The following is a 16,448-nucleotide window of genomic DNA, read 5'->3' as shown; positions in this document are numbered from 1 at the left end:
CATTAGAGGCAGTGCATAAACATCCTATATAGACTCAAGAAAAGACTTCTGGTTTATGGTGATGGAAAATGATACAGATCAGATAAATGAGTGTGACAGCAGGAGAGGAAATGGACAGAATGGAAGAGTATAAAGCTGTAAAGGTTTTTTTAAATATAACATCATGTTGCTATATATATTATACATATGTCGATTTATAGTACACTTCCTTAGGTAGACTTATACAATCCAGTGTGATCCAGCAATAAAATCTACTTTAATAATAATAATTATCTATATAATAATAAACTTTATTTTTATTGCACCTTTTAAAACACATTACAAAGTTCCACACCACAACCACAATAATAATGAGTTCAATAAATACATAAAAATTATCATTTTAACAGTAATATATATAAAATTATTGACTAGAGGCTTTTTAGAGAGGTATAATGTAACTATTTGTTTACTGATGGGTTGTGGTTTTGCAGTAGTGTTAAACTGGACTGCATAGTGTTTAACACTGCTGTGAAACTACAACTCAATAGTAAACATACATTAAAGGTCCAGTGTGTATATTAGCTTCCTCTAGAAACTGATTATAATATTAATAACTATGTTTTCATTAGTGAATATCTTAAATGTTTTGTTACCTTAGAATGAAGCCTTTATATCTGCAGATGCCGCGATCCTCTTCCGCGGGTCCACCATGTTTCAATTAAGCGTCTTATTTATGTCTGTATAATTTAGTCAGAGGGACGTAAATAACAGAGTGTCTGTCTGTGATTATGCTGTGACCTTAGCACACCTAAAATCATCTGATCTGTATCATTTTCCTTCACCATAAACCAGAAGTCTTTTCTTGAGTCTATATAAGATGTTTATGCACTGCCTCTAATGATGAATATGCACAAATTAGCATTAATATGTGCATCATTTTGGAGCTGATATGCACAAATTAGCATTAATATGTGCATCATTTTGGAGCTGTCCACTGATTTGAGTGGCACGTCTGTAAAAATAGAGCCCGGCAGGAAGCTGCTGGACTCAAAACCTCGGGGAGGATTTGACTTTTTCAGCTGCTTTCACACCTGATAAGAGGATCTTCTCAGTCTCAGTACTGATAACCACTCGAGGGGGCCATTCAGCTGTCAGTTTCGTTAACACAAAGTCATGCAAATGCTGAATTAATCCACAGTAAAGGAGAGACACAGGGCTCCCTAATGTGCAGCGTGACTCAGAGATGTGATGTGGGGGAGGAGGAGGTGCGTTCAGGTGTGCAGTGGACTAATAACTTCACCCAACGCGTGAACACAACCTCAGTGCATAACAGCATGAAACAAACTCTAAAATATCAACATGTGCTGAGCCTGTCTAATTGCTTAAACACAATACTCTCCTCTGTTGTGACACAGAGAATAAACAGGGTAGTTGCTGCCACATAGTGGCTCATTAACCTCAACACATCCTGTCACTCCCACCCCAAAAACACACACACACACACACACACACAAGACACACAGATGAGACTGACTTCAATAAAACGACACCACATACATTACAAAATATATTTTTTTATATATATAATATGATAACAAAGCACTTTTTCATGGCACTTTGTGATCACCGTGACGCCTCAGAGAAGAGGGACAAATGTGACATTGAAGCAAGTTCGACAAGCAAACATTCATAATGAACATTGTACAAAGAAAACGAGTTTACACGATGAACAAATACAGCTTCGGTACAACAACATCCATCGTTCAAAGGAGACACAACAATGTTAGGTTTGGTGTGCGTGAATGGCAAAATATGAGCAAAGCAAAGCAAAGACTAATAACAGTTTGTTAATGTAATGTGAGGATCACTGGCCCTGGATTGAATGTACAGACGGCACACACACAGCGCCCTCAAAACGTTGGCTTTATTCTATCTAACAGCAGTACAGATGTGAACAGACGGGATCATTTTAGCTACAATCTGACTGTGAGACTGAAGTCCACTTCTCCAAACACACTGAATTATCAAAGTATGAATAATGATGAAGACTGTAAGGCCAAAAAAAGAAAACAGAAGGGGGGTGGGTGTTCACTTCACAGCCCGGGATGAAAACAAACTCAGAGCTGCATGGCAAAATGCTATATCCACATCGACAGTTGTATTGATTGTTCATATAAAACTCATTTATCAGGAGTCAGGCCTGCAAACTCCACTGAGATGAAAAAGGCGTCAGAGAAGAGGGTCGATCTGCAGCACGCTGCTGCCGCTGGGTCGAGCTTATGCTAACTGTTTCATTACAAACACGAGGTCAAGCCTTAGGTAAGTGATTTTTATTATGTGCTGTACACATAATCACACAGATTCCTGTTGGCATTTTACACCACTGACAGTATAAAGAATGCTGGACATGGGGGCTTATGGGGACTGACTCGTTCTGTAGCCAGCCTCAAGTGGACGTTTGAGGAACTGCAGTTTTTGGCACTTCAGCATTGGCTTTACTTTCCAGACGCGGAGGTTACCGCTTGGTTAAAACAGACACATATCGTGTGTAAAAACTATGTTTTAATCTCTAAATTAGCTTATAAGCGTGGAATTAAATGTTCGGTCTCCAACGAATGTTGAACCAAGGTGTAAAATCCAAAACACTGGTTGAACACTGGTTCACGTGAAGCTGCAGGGAGCGCTAACGAGCCCGATAAGCGCCAAAAAACAACGCTGTACATGACTGATGTTTATTTCTCTACAGTTGCAGCAAACACAGCACATGGGCCTGCCGATAACTGTGCTATATTCAGAGTTTAACAAGATATTTAGGGCTGATGAAGTGTGGCTCCAACCACAGAGCTTCTCCTCGTCGAGCCGTTAACCTGCCACCCTCACAGTGACCCTCTCAAAAGGCCGTAAACATGCTTCTAGTGATCTTCAAAGCTCTGTCAGACCCCCCGTCTTTCCAACAGAGACAGAGAGTTTGACAGCAGCTTTGTGCTACACTGAGCCATGGCTATGATTCACAAACAAGGACTCAAAGAGTTAACTCGATTCCCCAAAATTCCCCTGCCTCTGTACGGTGCATGCTCAAGAGTCAGGTTAACTTCTTAAGGTTAATGCCACCTGAGCTCAGTGACAGACTCTTGTTCGCCATAGCAGAAATCCGCTGAGACGAAGAGCCAAAGATCGAGAAGTGAGCACAGAAAGATTCGCTTGCTTGTGTTTATGATTGTTGCATTTAACAGAGTTGTTTGATATTATACTAAGAAAAAGAGAGCTTAAAAGAACCCGTCCTCTCGTCCCACGCATCCCCGTCACGTCACACACTTACACTCTACATTACAGGTTTGCCTTTGTGCAGAGTTGAGTTGAAAATTAATTGAAAATTGAGTTGAAACACGCATGTTTTTGTCCCTGCAGATGGATATAGCATTTCAGATTGTAACTCCTGACTTGTAAGTTTGATACAACTGTCACCACAAAGACCACAAACATTTCTACGCATGACATAAAAGAGATTTAAATTCACATTTCAGATAAGGGATGGCGGCCAATCCGGATTCACTTCCGTTCGGTTAAAAAGCTCATTGGAGAAGACGAGGACGTCCGCTTCTCAGGTTTGGTGCTGGGATTGGCTTTTCGGTAAGAGAGCAGACATTTATACCTCCCTCCCTCTCTCTCTCTCTGTCTTCTCTCTCTCTCTCTCTCTCTCTCTCTACTCTCTTTCTCTTTCTGTGTTTCTCTCTCTGCCTGGTGATCAGCATCAGCTACACGAGGCCACAGCAGCCAGATTTCTGCTTCTGAGACTCGATGTAGTCGTGTATCTGAAACTTGGGATCACTGGGCTGCTGTGTCGCTCTGTGCTTCAGCTCCCTGTTGGAGAAAGAAAGAGAGAGAGAGAGATACAGGAAGTTATAAACAGAGGGAGGTGGATGTGTGGGATGCAGCACAGACAGGGTGAGCAAATCAAGAAAATGAGAAAGGAAGCAAGAGGGAGAGAAACATCCCTCTGCACTGAGATTTAATCAAAACGCCTCTGGCATGAATCATTTTATCTAACTTGCACTTAAAATACCCGTCGAATGAAGACCTGCTTTATTGTCTTAAACCGCGCTGGGAACACGCTGTGCAAACACTCATTTTTAGACTAAATAACAATCTTTTTTTATATATATTTCCTGTCGTTCAGTGAGAAGAGTGTGTACACGAGGAAGTGATTCAAATACAGAAATTACACAGTTAGAGCAGCAGGGAGCCTCGCACGTGCACAATCCCATCACGATGAGTCAACAGGAACAAACAAATCAAAAACAAATCAGTGAAAAGCTATTAGAGTGCAGGAATAACAGGTAGACGCAGAGACGTCGGCTGTTTGCGTGGAGCAGATTAAAATACAAACTTCCTCGTTCCTGGTTCGAACCTCATCAGGGAGTGTAGCTGTGGAGTGTGCATGTTCTCTGAGGAGACTGAGGTCCTTTCTATGACACTGGTGGTCAAGAGGTCCAGCTCTGTCCTGGACTGCTCTTTAGACTCCATAGAGGAAGGAACTCCTGAGACTGCTACTCCCACCATGTAAGAAGGAGCTCGACCGCAGGTCCTTTATTCCAACAGCTGTCAGACTTCATGATTTTGTCCTATATGTTTCTTATTTATGAGTCATTTCTTATCAACCGTGTGTGTACGAGCTGCTGTGACAAGTGAATTTTAAAAACTTATGTAGCTTTTGAAGTGTAAAATATTAGTTTTGGGATCACTTGTCAGCGACTTTTGAGAAAAGTACAAAAACATCTATATTACACCCCAGTGTGTTTGTTTCGTTTCTCTCAAACTGGACAGACTTTCCAGCCGTCGCTTCTCTCAAGCATCTGTCTCCAACATAAACAAAAGTGGCGAGGCCTCAGTGCTCAGAATAATGATAAAACACGACACACCTTCGGGGATTTCTCTCCTCTGTGGACATTTTTTTCTTTATAATATTAATATTCAGCGAGAGCAGCCTCCGCTCTGGCTTCAGGGATTTGCTCCCATTCAGAGTGTTTTAGCGAGGTCGGGCACTGATGCTGGCTGATAAGTCCTGACTCAAAAGTTCATCCCAAAGGTATCGCACAGGATTGAGGTCAGACCAGTCGAGTTCTTTCAAACTAAAGTTTTAATACGTCTCGCTTTGGGTACAAAAGAGCTGTAGCAGAGCACATCCAGCAGACGAGAAGCAACATCGTTCATCAGGAGTTGTTTTTCTGGACACCTGATGAATCTAAGCCCAACATTCACTCTTCTCTTTTAGCTCTGCTCGACTCCCGAGTGACATATTTGCCTCTTTAAATGCTAAATGCTTTGCTCGGTTCACTTGGACTGTTTTTCAGTGAACACAGCTGCCTGCTGATGACGATCACACACAGTCATTTCAGAAACACTGATCTCCAGACTTACTTTGCTATAGCGAGAAAGGCCAGCTCCACGTTGACTCCCGTCTTCGCACTGGTCTCCATAAATGGCACGCCATATTCCTGAGATTAGACACACATTAGATGATCAAGTGGAGCGTCTGTTGTTGTCGAGAATATAACCTAACGGAGGCGTGACACATTACCTTCGCCAGCCTCTCTCCGTCCTCCGTCTTCACAACCCTCTCTGCGGCCATGTCTGACTGTAAGACAGCAGTGGGGAGGAGAAAAACAAGTCAAAGGTCACAGATTCACCATGCCGTTAGCTACAATGATGCACCATCGTGTCAGCCTGCACGTCCTCCTTTTTTTTTTTATTTGGCAGCTGCGCCCGCCGGCTGCTGAGCTGTAGCTCCTTCTTCAGACTTGATGACATGTCAGAAAGTCTACCTCTAGCAGAAGAGCAGCACTCCCACAGACCGACGCCTCCGGTCCTGCTGCTCTCACAGCAAACGGATCTGCTGACATCTATGACCGTGGACGAGGGTGAGTAGCCACCAGAGGGAGCTTCTGGTTATGTTAGCAATGAGGTTGCACGGAAATTTGCGTTTTCATCACCGGCAGCATTGTGGAGGAAATGGGAGGTCTAAAGCGAGTTTTGCGGCTTTGTTTTGAATGAATTCCACCCAGTTATGATGAAATAACAACGGGTGTGTTGAACTTCAAGCTAGATTAAGGCTGCAAATGTTCAAATAAGCGAGTGATGAAGGCTTTTTTCTTTCTTCTAAGCATTTACATATCTGTGTGAGTGTGATAAGACTGTGTCAAAATTGTGCTGAGGAAAGCGACCGGTTATCCTCCTGATCTTTTTTTATGTAACGCAAAAAAAGAAGAAGCTTTGCTCACCTTGTTGCCGAGCAACATGATGACCACATCCTTCTGGGCATACTCGTGTATTTCAGTCAGCCAGGCCTTTTAAAAGTAACAAAAGACAGACAGATGCAGAGAGAGGAAGATTGGTCTATAAACAAAACAAATGCCACCACTTAAAGACGAAGCATTTTCTCCTTCTCCTACCAAACTGTGTATGATTATCACCCTTCAATCACTCATGAAGAGACTGAGTCACTCTTATCCTTGAACACTTGTATTGCTTTTCATTACCTAAACTGGGAAAGCGAACGATAACATCATGTCATTTCCAAAGAAAATGTTGGTACTTTGCATGTAAATAGAGTGAATCGTTCAGCTCGAGAGCATTTGGGAAGTGAAAATGAAGAGAGAGAGACAGAGAGAGAGAGAGGGACAAAGTCATCTGAGAATGTCTTACCCTGATATTGTCAAATGATGGCTTGCTGGTGATATCATATAGCAGGAGTAAGGCTGTAAAAGGAAACAGAAAACCAGTCTGTTCGCATTTTTATTGTTATCCGCAAATCATCTTATGTAACATGCATGCACACACACAGAAAGACACCTACACACGCTTTCTATTCACATTAATAAAAAACTAGTCTTACCTAACACACACATACAGAGCACGAGGAAGTAAAAGTATGAAAAGCAAAGGTTACCCTGGGCATCTCTGTAGTAGGCGTGCGTTACGCTGCGGAATCTCTCTTGGCCGGCTGTATCCCAGATCTGTTTTAGCAAACCACAAAATTACACAGCGGCAAACGTGAAAAAAAGCTGAACATCATCAACAATTCAGCTAATCCTGCAAAGGCCAAAGACGAAAGCAGAAACATGCAATTATACTGCAAAAATGCAGGAACTATATATTTAATCCAAAGAAAATAACACAAAACCAACATTTACGTTTACACAGGAATCTGACTTGTTGGCATTTGTTTAAACTTTTATGTATTTTAATGGATACAGCTAAAAAAAAAAACAGTTGAAACAACCAGACAGTTAGCCACTAAAGCTAACTTTAGACATATTACTTTTTATCACCATCTAGCTGTTTCCTATATATGAAATGTGATATTTTTAATGAGCAATTAAACTAAATCTGATTTAAATTAGTCATGATAAAAGTTAAGATAACTAGCCTAGCTTAGGTAGGCAGGAAAACCAAAACTAAATCAAAGATTTAAATTATTATTTTTTTAGTTTTTATTTCACCAAAATAAGCCAGTAGCTAAACCTGAATAAAAACCCAAACCTGGTTATAACTGAACATTCATTTATTTTCATGGAAATGGATAAAAACCAGTTCAAACAATCAAATAGTTAGCTGCTAAAGCTAAATTTAGCTCTAGCTATTTTATGTAATTAGAATACTTAAATTTTGATGATCAACATGTAATTAAATTATATATTTAATATTTATATATATTTATATGTAGTTTGTTATCCTCAAATAAGGACATAAATAATTTTGTGTTTGTGTGAACGTGTAAAGTTGTGCTACATGGCAGGCTAACTAGCCTAGCATCTGCGAGTGGCAACATCCTGAACACTAAAAACAAAACAAACTAAACTGTCAAACAGCTGACTGCTAATGTTGTTCTGTGTTCAAGTACATCCAATTTTAATGAGCTAACATCTTGGTGATTTAGTTTGTTATACAAAAGTAAGTCAGCGTGCAAAATCATGCTAAAAGGCAGGCTAACTAGCCTAGCCTAGCCTAGCCTAGCCTAGCCTAGTAACATAGCAACAACTGCCATCTTAGCTTTTGAGTCGAGTGCAGTTCATGAATGGATTATTTTAAATCACATATTTAAATGTATTTAATTTGAATTATATTATAAATAGGTAACTGTTAATAGTTTTAGATAGAAAGCTTAAAAAAAACACATTTGTTTTTTGTTTTAAGGTCACATCTAGCCAATGATTTTTTTATTTTTTTATTGTCTAAAATCCAGGATGATATCCGCTCCATCTGTCACACTGTTAATCCAGTCAGGCTGCTGCTGCTGCTGGTGGTGGAGCCTATTTTGGAATTAATCCCAGGATTTAAATATGAGCAGCGTTCATGCAACAAAAAATAAAAAGGCTAATGATTTAAATTACACGAACGAGCAGAGGAATCTAATTTAGCGCCTCCTACTCAGTGTCGAGCGAACAGGCTATGATGATGATAGACGGGCAGCTTGCTGCTGGCACATAACCCTCCAGAGTCGCTTATATAGTAATACAGCATCAGACACTGTGATTAGATTGGCAATTCAAACAATGACAGCCAAGTGAGCGTAAAACTGTTATTTGTAAATGACTTTTGATTCTGCGTAATCTCCCAGATGAGTTTAGGTGGAAAGCTGCAAGAAGGATGAGATGATTTGCAGAGAAAAGGTTCATGCTCTCACCTGGAGTTTGACTTTCAGGTTGTCGACATCCACCACTTTATTCTGCAGAGACGAGAAGAGCCGTGAGAGAACTGACAATCCACCATATGCTTCAGAGATTGAAGTGAATGACGAACATCACGGCAGACTTTAGATAAAAAGAGACTCTCTGCATGTGGTGGTGGTGAAAGAAACAAGACAAACTAAAAGTGGCTTTCAATGCTGGCAGAGAAAGTCATTTACAACACCCACACAACAAGGTCCTGGGATTAGACTTAATTACACAACAGTGAGAAAGACGACTGGCAGCGTAACAACTGACTCCCCCGTTAATTTCCTGCAGCCCTGTGGGGGTGCCCTCTGATTTCCTGCAGAGGATGGATCGGCCTAAAATAGTCTAGGCACCCTACCTAAAACAGACTAAATGTTGTCACTGGCACCAAAAACAAAAATAAAGAATGAAGGTGAAGGTGACATGCATGCTACGACATGCTCTGTTTCACAGGTATTTTAGGAGTGTGACCTGCTACGTGCATAAAAAGAGCCAAGCCACAACCGCATTTTAACCTTGCACAGCAGAAAACCACTAAAACAAGTATGGGGGGAGGGGAGGTATGTTGCGATGAAGGAAGTGAGACTAGAAAATGTTCTTGCAACACTTCATGACTTCATATCAGTGATAAGGTCTCTGCCTTTCCTGCAAGAGAACAAAAACACCCAAAGAAATGCAAAAACACAGTAACAGTGTCTCAACCCGTCACCGGGCCGCCAAAGCTGCCACCTGCTGCATCCGCACTGCCTTGGCAGTATGGACATGGTTCAACCCCTGCATTAGTTGCCATGGGTTTCCATTTTTTTCCCCCCAATTATGACGTGAGAGGAGCCTGCATGCTGAGTAACTGCTACAAGGAAGCATGCCGAAAATAGACCAGCCATGTTATGAGCCGCCTTGCCTTGCCTGTCCATGCACAGAGGACAACCTCAACTGTTTCTCTCAGATGTTTCTAAGCAGGAACACTGAAGGTAATCGAGTACATTAACAGCCATTCATGTGACACCGAATACATCCATGTTTGCTCAAGTGTAAACCAGTGTCAGCTCCCTTTTTAATGCATTTTATGAATGCAGTTCACTCCTCAACTCACCCCCACTTGACTCGACATTAGTGTGAGTGTTTTGCATTGATTGGAGGGGAGGGGTGTGTGTGCACAGACCACCTGCTCCAGACTGTCTATTTTTATGCACATCCCAGCAGCAGAGGAAGACATACAGAGTAGAAATCATCTCCAGATTCAGTGACAGTCACTGTGTGCATGAGGTTTATCTGTCTGTCTGTCTGTCAGCAGCCTGTGACATCTCCACGACCCTCCAGTTGAGCTGCAGCCAATCTTTCCCAGGAGAGACGGGGACGTGGGCAGGCATCTGCCAAGACATTTATGAAGCTGTCCACGGCGCCTCGCAGCACAAGTGGTCTGTGAACCTGACTGATTGGCAAGAGGGTTTGTACATTTGGTGCTATCGTGGCAGGATGATGAAGTGTTGTGCGTGGAGATGAGGTGATAATTGGGCCGATGGCGCTCTGACAAGTGGACCTCTTGTTGCTGTAGGTTTGTTTTTCCTCATAGGAGTAACAAGAACACGTCCATCCATGTTCATCAGGGTCGCAGAGGGGAGCTGGAGCTGATCCCATCTGACTTAGGACGAGAGGTGGAGGACACATAGAGACACTCACATTCTACAATTTAGGGTCACCAATTAACCCATTAAGTGCCTGACTTTGGACTGTGGAACACAGAAAGGCTCCAGCTGAGGTTCAAACCAAGAACCTACCTACCGTGCCGCCCAGAGTAACAAGAATACAACACAGATGACACCATTAACAGCACACACACGCACACACACAGGAATAATGAGAATATTATGAGTCATTCTGCGAGTCTGTGGCTGTTTGACAGCATCTCTCTCACCCTAAAGTCTATTCCAACGGTGGCTATAAAGTTGCCTCCAAGAAATGCCCCGTCTTTAAAGCGCACCAAGACGCACGTCTTCCCCACGGACGAGTCTCCGAGCAGCATCACCTAGAGCGGAAAGCCACGACCAGAGAAGAGGGGAAACAAACAGGTTACTGACAGCCTGGAGAGAGGGAGGACGTGTCTGAGATCATGGAGATGATACAGTGCGGTTAAGGTGTCAGCTGGTTAACGCGACAGTGTTGTGATCCACTGTTGACTGAGCTGCCACTAAACATGTGGCGCTCTGCCAATACTGGAGAAAGGTGGTGGTGGTTTTAGTGGTGGTGGGATTGGAGATGTTTGAGTCAACTATCATCATATTTTCAGCGTGCATCCTTCTCCAAAACTAATCAATGTAATTACAACAACAGGATGTGCAATTATACAACCCATCCAGCAGCAGCAGCATGTTGAAGCACAAACAGTGAGTCATACCTGCATAAACACACACACACACAATCACACACGCACACAACATAATACAAGATAGTAATTCAGTTAAACTTGAATTTAACTTCTTTTGTTTTTTTGTGGAAAAGTCACAGGTGTGTCTGCGCTGCTTTTATAATTATTTGATGGGAGGGTTTGGCAAAAAAAAAAAAAGAGCAACAAGTCCACCCTCAGCAAATATGTGCATGTTAGAAAGGGCGGACAAAGCAACCTCGAGAGATTTACAGGCTCAGAGGGACTTCTTCTAATACAAATGAAAGCATCAGGTCGATGAGAGTGTGTGTGTGCAAACACTGAACATGGCCTGGTCTCATCAGGATAAAGACATGACTAGTCAACTGGTAGTTCTCCAGGCGAGCATGAGAGTCAATATTCCTGCTGCAGGTGTGTCAAACCTACAGTTAAAATGTAGAGACGAACACAACACACACACACACACACACGACAAGACGGAAATACACACCTTGAACGCAATATCATAATACTCGTTAATAGAAGCGCATCTCTCCAACACATATTTTGATGTGCCGTTTTTAGTCTGCTTGTCCGTCAACGATGTCTTTCTTGTAGACATCGCAATGCCAAGAAAAATAGGTGCAGGCTTCAGGAGAGCCAAGAAAAACAAAACAAACCCAAACAGTTTTTTTGTATATCTCCGAGATGTGTCCAAGAATGAATGAGACAGAGAAAGACGCACGGGCGCACACGGTGTCTTGTGAGAGATCTCCGCCGCTCAGTCCCGGTGTCCGCGAGCCTCCAGCCTCTCTGCTGCTCGCATTACTGCGCGTGGCCACAAAATGAGGATCCTCGAGGTTATAATCACACCTTGATATCTTGAGAGTGACAAAAGAAAAAAAAAGAAAAAAAACGGAAGCGACGATGAAAACTTGACAAACAAATCAGGCAGCAGCGGTGCGGGTGATGGTGTTGTTGGTTGGTGGAGGAGCCTCGGTGTCTCACGCGGAGCTGTCAAGAAAGCAGCGATGACAAACATGCGGAAACATTTAGCTGATTGTGCAGAGAGGAGCGGTGCATCCTGGCGTGGGAAGATGATTAACTGAGAGTGTGTGAGAGGACCAAGCTCTGGATTTTTTTTTCTTCCTCAGGAGAGTCTTTCAGGCTGACATTGTCACCCACTAAAAAAAACAAAAACAAAACAAAAACGGCTGCGAGAGGTCAGATCTGCGCCGGTGGCTGACTCACCCGCCACAGGTGGTGCTCGATCATTGAGAGGGTCAGAGCACAGAGTCAGAAACCCGGAGGGGAGGAAGGAGGCTGAAACTGTGACCTGCTAGTTTAAATACACTTCATTTAAAGAGAGATAAGCTGTACTTTAAGGGAGGGAGGGATTGTGCGTAAATGTGCGTAAAAGGGCGCATCTGCGCGCAAAGGGTGTCCAAATGTTTCCTTTAAGAATATCTGTCAAAAACATCTTATATCATCATTAAAGTGTCTCTCCTTCATTATTTTTAAAGCTCCTTCATTACAGAAAACAATTATCCAACACTCTCCTCAAACCATCCTATAAATATCCCCAATCCCTTCATTTAATTAGCATGTCTGAAATGGTCCCCCCCAATTGCGAATGGATCTTTTCATTTCTGCAGTGTTTGTCTCCCCCCAGTGTTCAATGAAGGGAGGGAGGATGAGGCGCGTCTCTTCCTCTTCCTCTTCCTCTTTGTGGCGACAAGTCTAAATAACACAGGGCCAGAGATCACTTATGTTATGTAACTGACATGTAATCTCTTGTTCAAACATATGAACTCATCGCTCTGCTTAATGGACAGCTGCAGGCAACATCTCGCCTCCATGACGTGGATTTAATGATAAAACATTTGTAGAAGGAGATGAGTGAACGGATGAGTGATTTCATTAAAAAAACAAAACAACGAGTGTCACTGATTTGTTATTAATGGTCGTTTCTTAGAAAGAGGTGATGAGAAGTGCAACTATAAACGATGATTAAAGGGCGGGTGTGCGGTTAGGTTGCAGATAGCACAGTGAAGACCCTTCGCCTCACTGTCTCCTTCTAAACATGTAGGAAAAACTATGGTGGCTGAGTACAGGACATATCTGGAGACAGTATTTGGTTTGTCCATTATGGGCTGCTGTAGAAATATAACAGTGCAACATGGCAGACTCTGTGGAAGAGGACCCACTCCCTCTGGGTCATAAAGTAATAAAAACTCTTATTTTCAGGCGATTATACACTAATGAAACGCCAACCTTGAATAAAAATTAACAGTACTAATATCCCTTTAGTCAGTGCAGAAAAGGTTATACTTCATTATGGTAAGAATCTGGCAACCGCAGCTTTTTAGAGTGTACTGTGCTGTCTCACCCTTGACTTGTGTATGCAGTAGAGTGACATATTGTATTTCCATGTATTTTCCTTGCAGGGGTTTTTTTGAACCTTGGATCAAACACCGACACAAACTTATGCAAATGCCAGACGGAAAAGCCAATTTCATACTCTCCTCACACATTTCTGCCTCCTGTGCGACTCCGACGGCAACGACAAAACCAAAGTTATCACTGCCACGGCTGAGAAATCACACACTAAATTAGCCATACATCTTTTCCTGTTTGTTCCTCGTGCATCCACTTGCCACACAGAGTCACCCTCCCCTCCGCACGTGTCACATGGCGTCAAATCAGTCTTGTTTAAAACAGCTTTGTTACAAACATCCAGCAGCAAACAGCCTGCCGCCATGACATTGATTAGGAGAGCTCTCTTCACAGTAATTCAATCATAGCTTTGGCATCATTAGCTATAAGAATGCAAACACCACCAACACATGCACAGAGTGTCATGGATCGTAAATTAATGCAGCGAGAAGATGCCGCATCCCACACTGGAGGACACCACTGATTCATGTTACACTTCTCTGACACATAGGGAGAGAGAGATTTGCACCTCTGTCATGTCTTCCTCAACACTGAAGTCAACAACACAACAGGAAGGGGGGAGAGAATATACAGGAATACAAGGGAAAGGGGTGAGACAGAAAGAAATGAATGCAAATCACATTCAGTGTGGAGGTGGAGGGTTCATAGAGGGCAGGAAGTGTGGACTCACTGTGAAACCAATGCCGACAGTGGCAGTGAAGGACCCTGGGATGAACTTGCCCTGGTCATACTGAACCAGCAGAGAGGTCTTGCCCACTCCACTGTCTCCCACCAGGATTGTCTGCAGAGACAGAAAGATGCGACATCATGTATCTGAGCTCCACCACTGATGCCTCATCGCCTCGCCTGAGGCCAGAACAACTGTGTGGGCACATAGTGTAGGTTACTGTACATGCTCATGTGTCGCTCAGCGCACAGCTCTGTGTTCTGTAATGTAATGTGACGGCTGGAGGTTGGATTAATGCCTTCAGGAAGGAAAGGGCAGTGTGCAGTGGTGAGCTGGGAATGTACTGAAGGGTCTGTGCGCTCATGTATCAAAGACGGATGCTCACATCTCAGGCTGATGTTCTTTCTTTGTTCCTGCAGCCACAAGGGGAATACTAATCACAACAGTGGTGGAAAGGAAGTGCATTAACTCAAGTAATATTTCCATTTAATGCCACCTAATATGTCTACTTCACTGCAGAGAGACGCATCATACTCTTTAATGCACAACAGTCAGATAAAGATTGTAAATTAAAACACATAATAAGCTCACATTGTTGAAGATAAAACCAACATTTTGCCTCTGATATAAAAAACTGTCTTGTCTCTGTCTTATTAGCTGTTTCACTAACATCTATTTTCATTTTTCATTTTAACTGTTCAGGCCCCCGAAGAGCTAAAATGACCCAATATTTAAGAGAAATTTCATCTTGTGACCCCTCAGATTTACATACCGACCCAGAGGCTGCACTAAATACAGTACAGTGAATCCTCATTTGGCCAGATGTGTGCAATAGATTATAGTCATTTGTATGGATGTAATAACCCTCCTCAGCTTAACGGTCAGCTCTTAAATTAAATCTGTAAATTAAACCATGAGCTGAATATTGGGATCAGTGTAAAGAAAGTGCAGAGGGGAGTAGATAAAGCGAACAGAAATAAAGCTGTGGGTGTAGAGGACGTCCCTAATGAGGACCAAATATATAGAATATTTTACATGATAAAAGGCTTTTCAGAGTGGGTTTATTACTAGAGGTGCATGATAATATATCAGTCCAAAATGTGAAATTTATACTTATAATACAGCCAACATTGTTTTTATTGACTTAAACTGCTGACAAACTGCTGTACATGGTTGAAGCCACACAGTGTTAACCAGAGAGCCAAACATGTCGACGCTGGTGTGAACGCTTTTCACAATTTCAGACGAAGATTACACAATTGCGATTCGTACTACCTGTCCCTCAAAGAGGAGTGAAAAAGATACATCTTTGCTCACTACATGTCAGCCTGTCTTACCCTCAAAAAAACAAATGGTCTGTTATGTTATCGGACAGAAGAAGCAGGAACATATCATACATCCCTTATTATGTATGTGGACCATAAACCATAAATCAGGAGGCATCACTCTGTCAGGTAAAAGTCTATAAATAGTATTCAGACATCCGCAATAATGAGGCTTAGAGTTTCATGGATTGATGGTGGACGAGCAGAAAAAACAGAGCATGTATTGATCATATCGATGCCTCGTCCTCTGTACTGAGAGGAGGATAAAAACAACAATGTTTGCTTGTTTTGTTGAATTCAAGAAAGCCTCTGGCTGGATCAATGAGATATATTTGGAGTTTTGTAAGTTATTTTTCTCCTTAAATATGTTCAGAAATGGTTGGTTTCCTATTTTATTTTGGGTGAAGCTTCTTTATTACCTTCTTTATGTAAAAGATTTAATTCAAGAAATCAGACATTTAATTAACAATATGAATAAACAAATCAGTGTTTTGTTACATGTTGTGCAGCAAAGGAAGAAATTAATTAAAAAAGATGTTGAATATTCTGAGTTCATGGTGCAGTAACAGTGAAAAAACCTTGAAGTACACCACTTCTTATAAATATCTAGTCTTCAAAGCTGCAGCAGGTAACGTTTTAAAATATATATTTTTGTTATTAAGTTAGTCAGATATGAACTTTTTCCTGAAGAGTTGCATTTTTGTGTTTTCTGTGATCTTGGTGTTGATGAGGGTGAATTTAATTTTCTGTTTCACTGCCCCGTGACTCGAGGAGCCATCTGTTTGAAAAAAAAATAAAATCCATCTGATTTGTTTTGGTTGTCTGGAGGTGACATTTGAGTTGTCGCTTTAATGAGGTTTGTCTTAGCAAGATTTATAGAAGCTTCATGATAATTAAAACACTGTATCCAACAGAAAGAGGTTTCTGTCGTGGAGACTGAG

The 16,448-nt window shown here is 42.0% G+C and overlaps 1 protein-coding gene across 1 annotated transcript; it reads right to left on the bottom strand.

Annotated features, from left to right (window-relative positions):
* Positions 1–1,887: 1,887 nt before the first annotated feature.
* zgc:112183 (ras-related protein Rab-37) lies at positions 1,888–12,434 on the bottom strand. Its single transcript, XM_010744052.3, has 9 exons — positions 11,570–12,434; positions 10,612–10,722; positions 8,666–8,707; positions 6,929–6,995; positions 6,685–6,737; positions 6,261–6,326; positions 5,561–5,617; positions 5,401–5,477; positions 1,888–3,843 (listed from the first exon to the last, which is right to left on the bottom strand). The coding sequence occupies exons 1-9, from the start codon at positions 11,678–11,680 to the stop codon at positions 3,738–3,740; spliced, it is 690 nt and encodes a 229-aa protein (XP_010742354.1). The 5' UTR covers positions 11,681–12,434; the 3' UTR covers positions 1,888–3,737.
* Between the last annotated feature and the right edge of the window lie 4,014 nt (positions 12,435–16,448).

The sequence above is a fragment of the Larimichthys crocea genome, chromosome XII (genome assembly GCF_000972845.2).
Source record: "Larimichthys crocea isolate SSNF chromosome XII, L_crocea_2.0, whole genome shotgun sequence".
NCBI lineage: Eukaryota > Metazoa > Chordata > Actinopteri > Sciaenidae > Larimichthys > Larimichthys crocea.
Note: the sequence above shows the minus strand (reverse complement) of the source record. Positions and strands in the feature narration are given on the sequence as shown.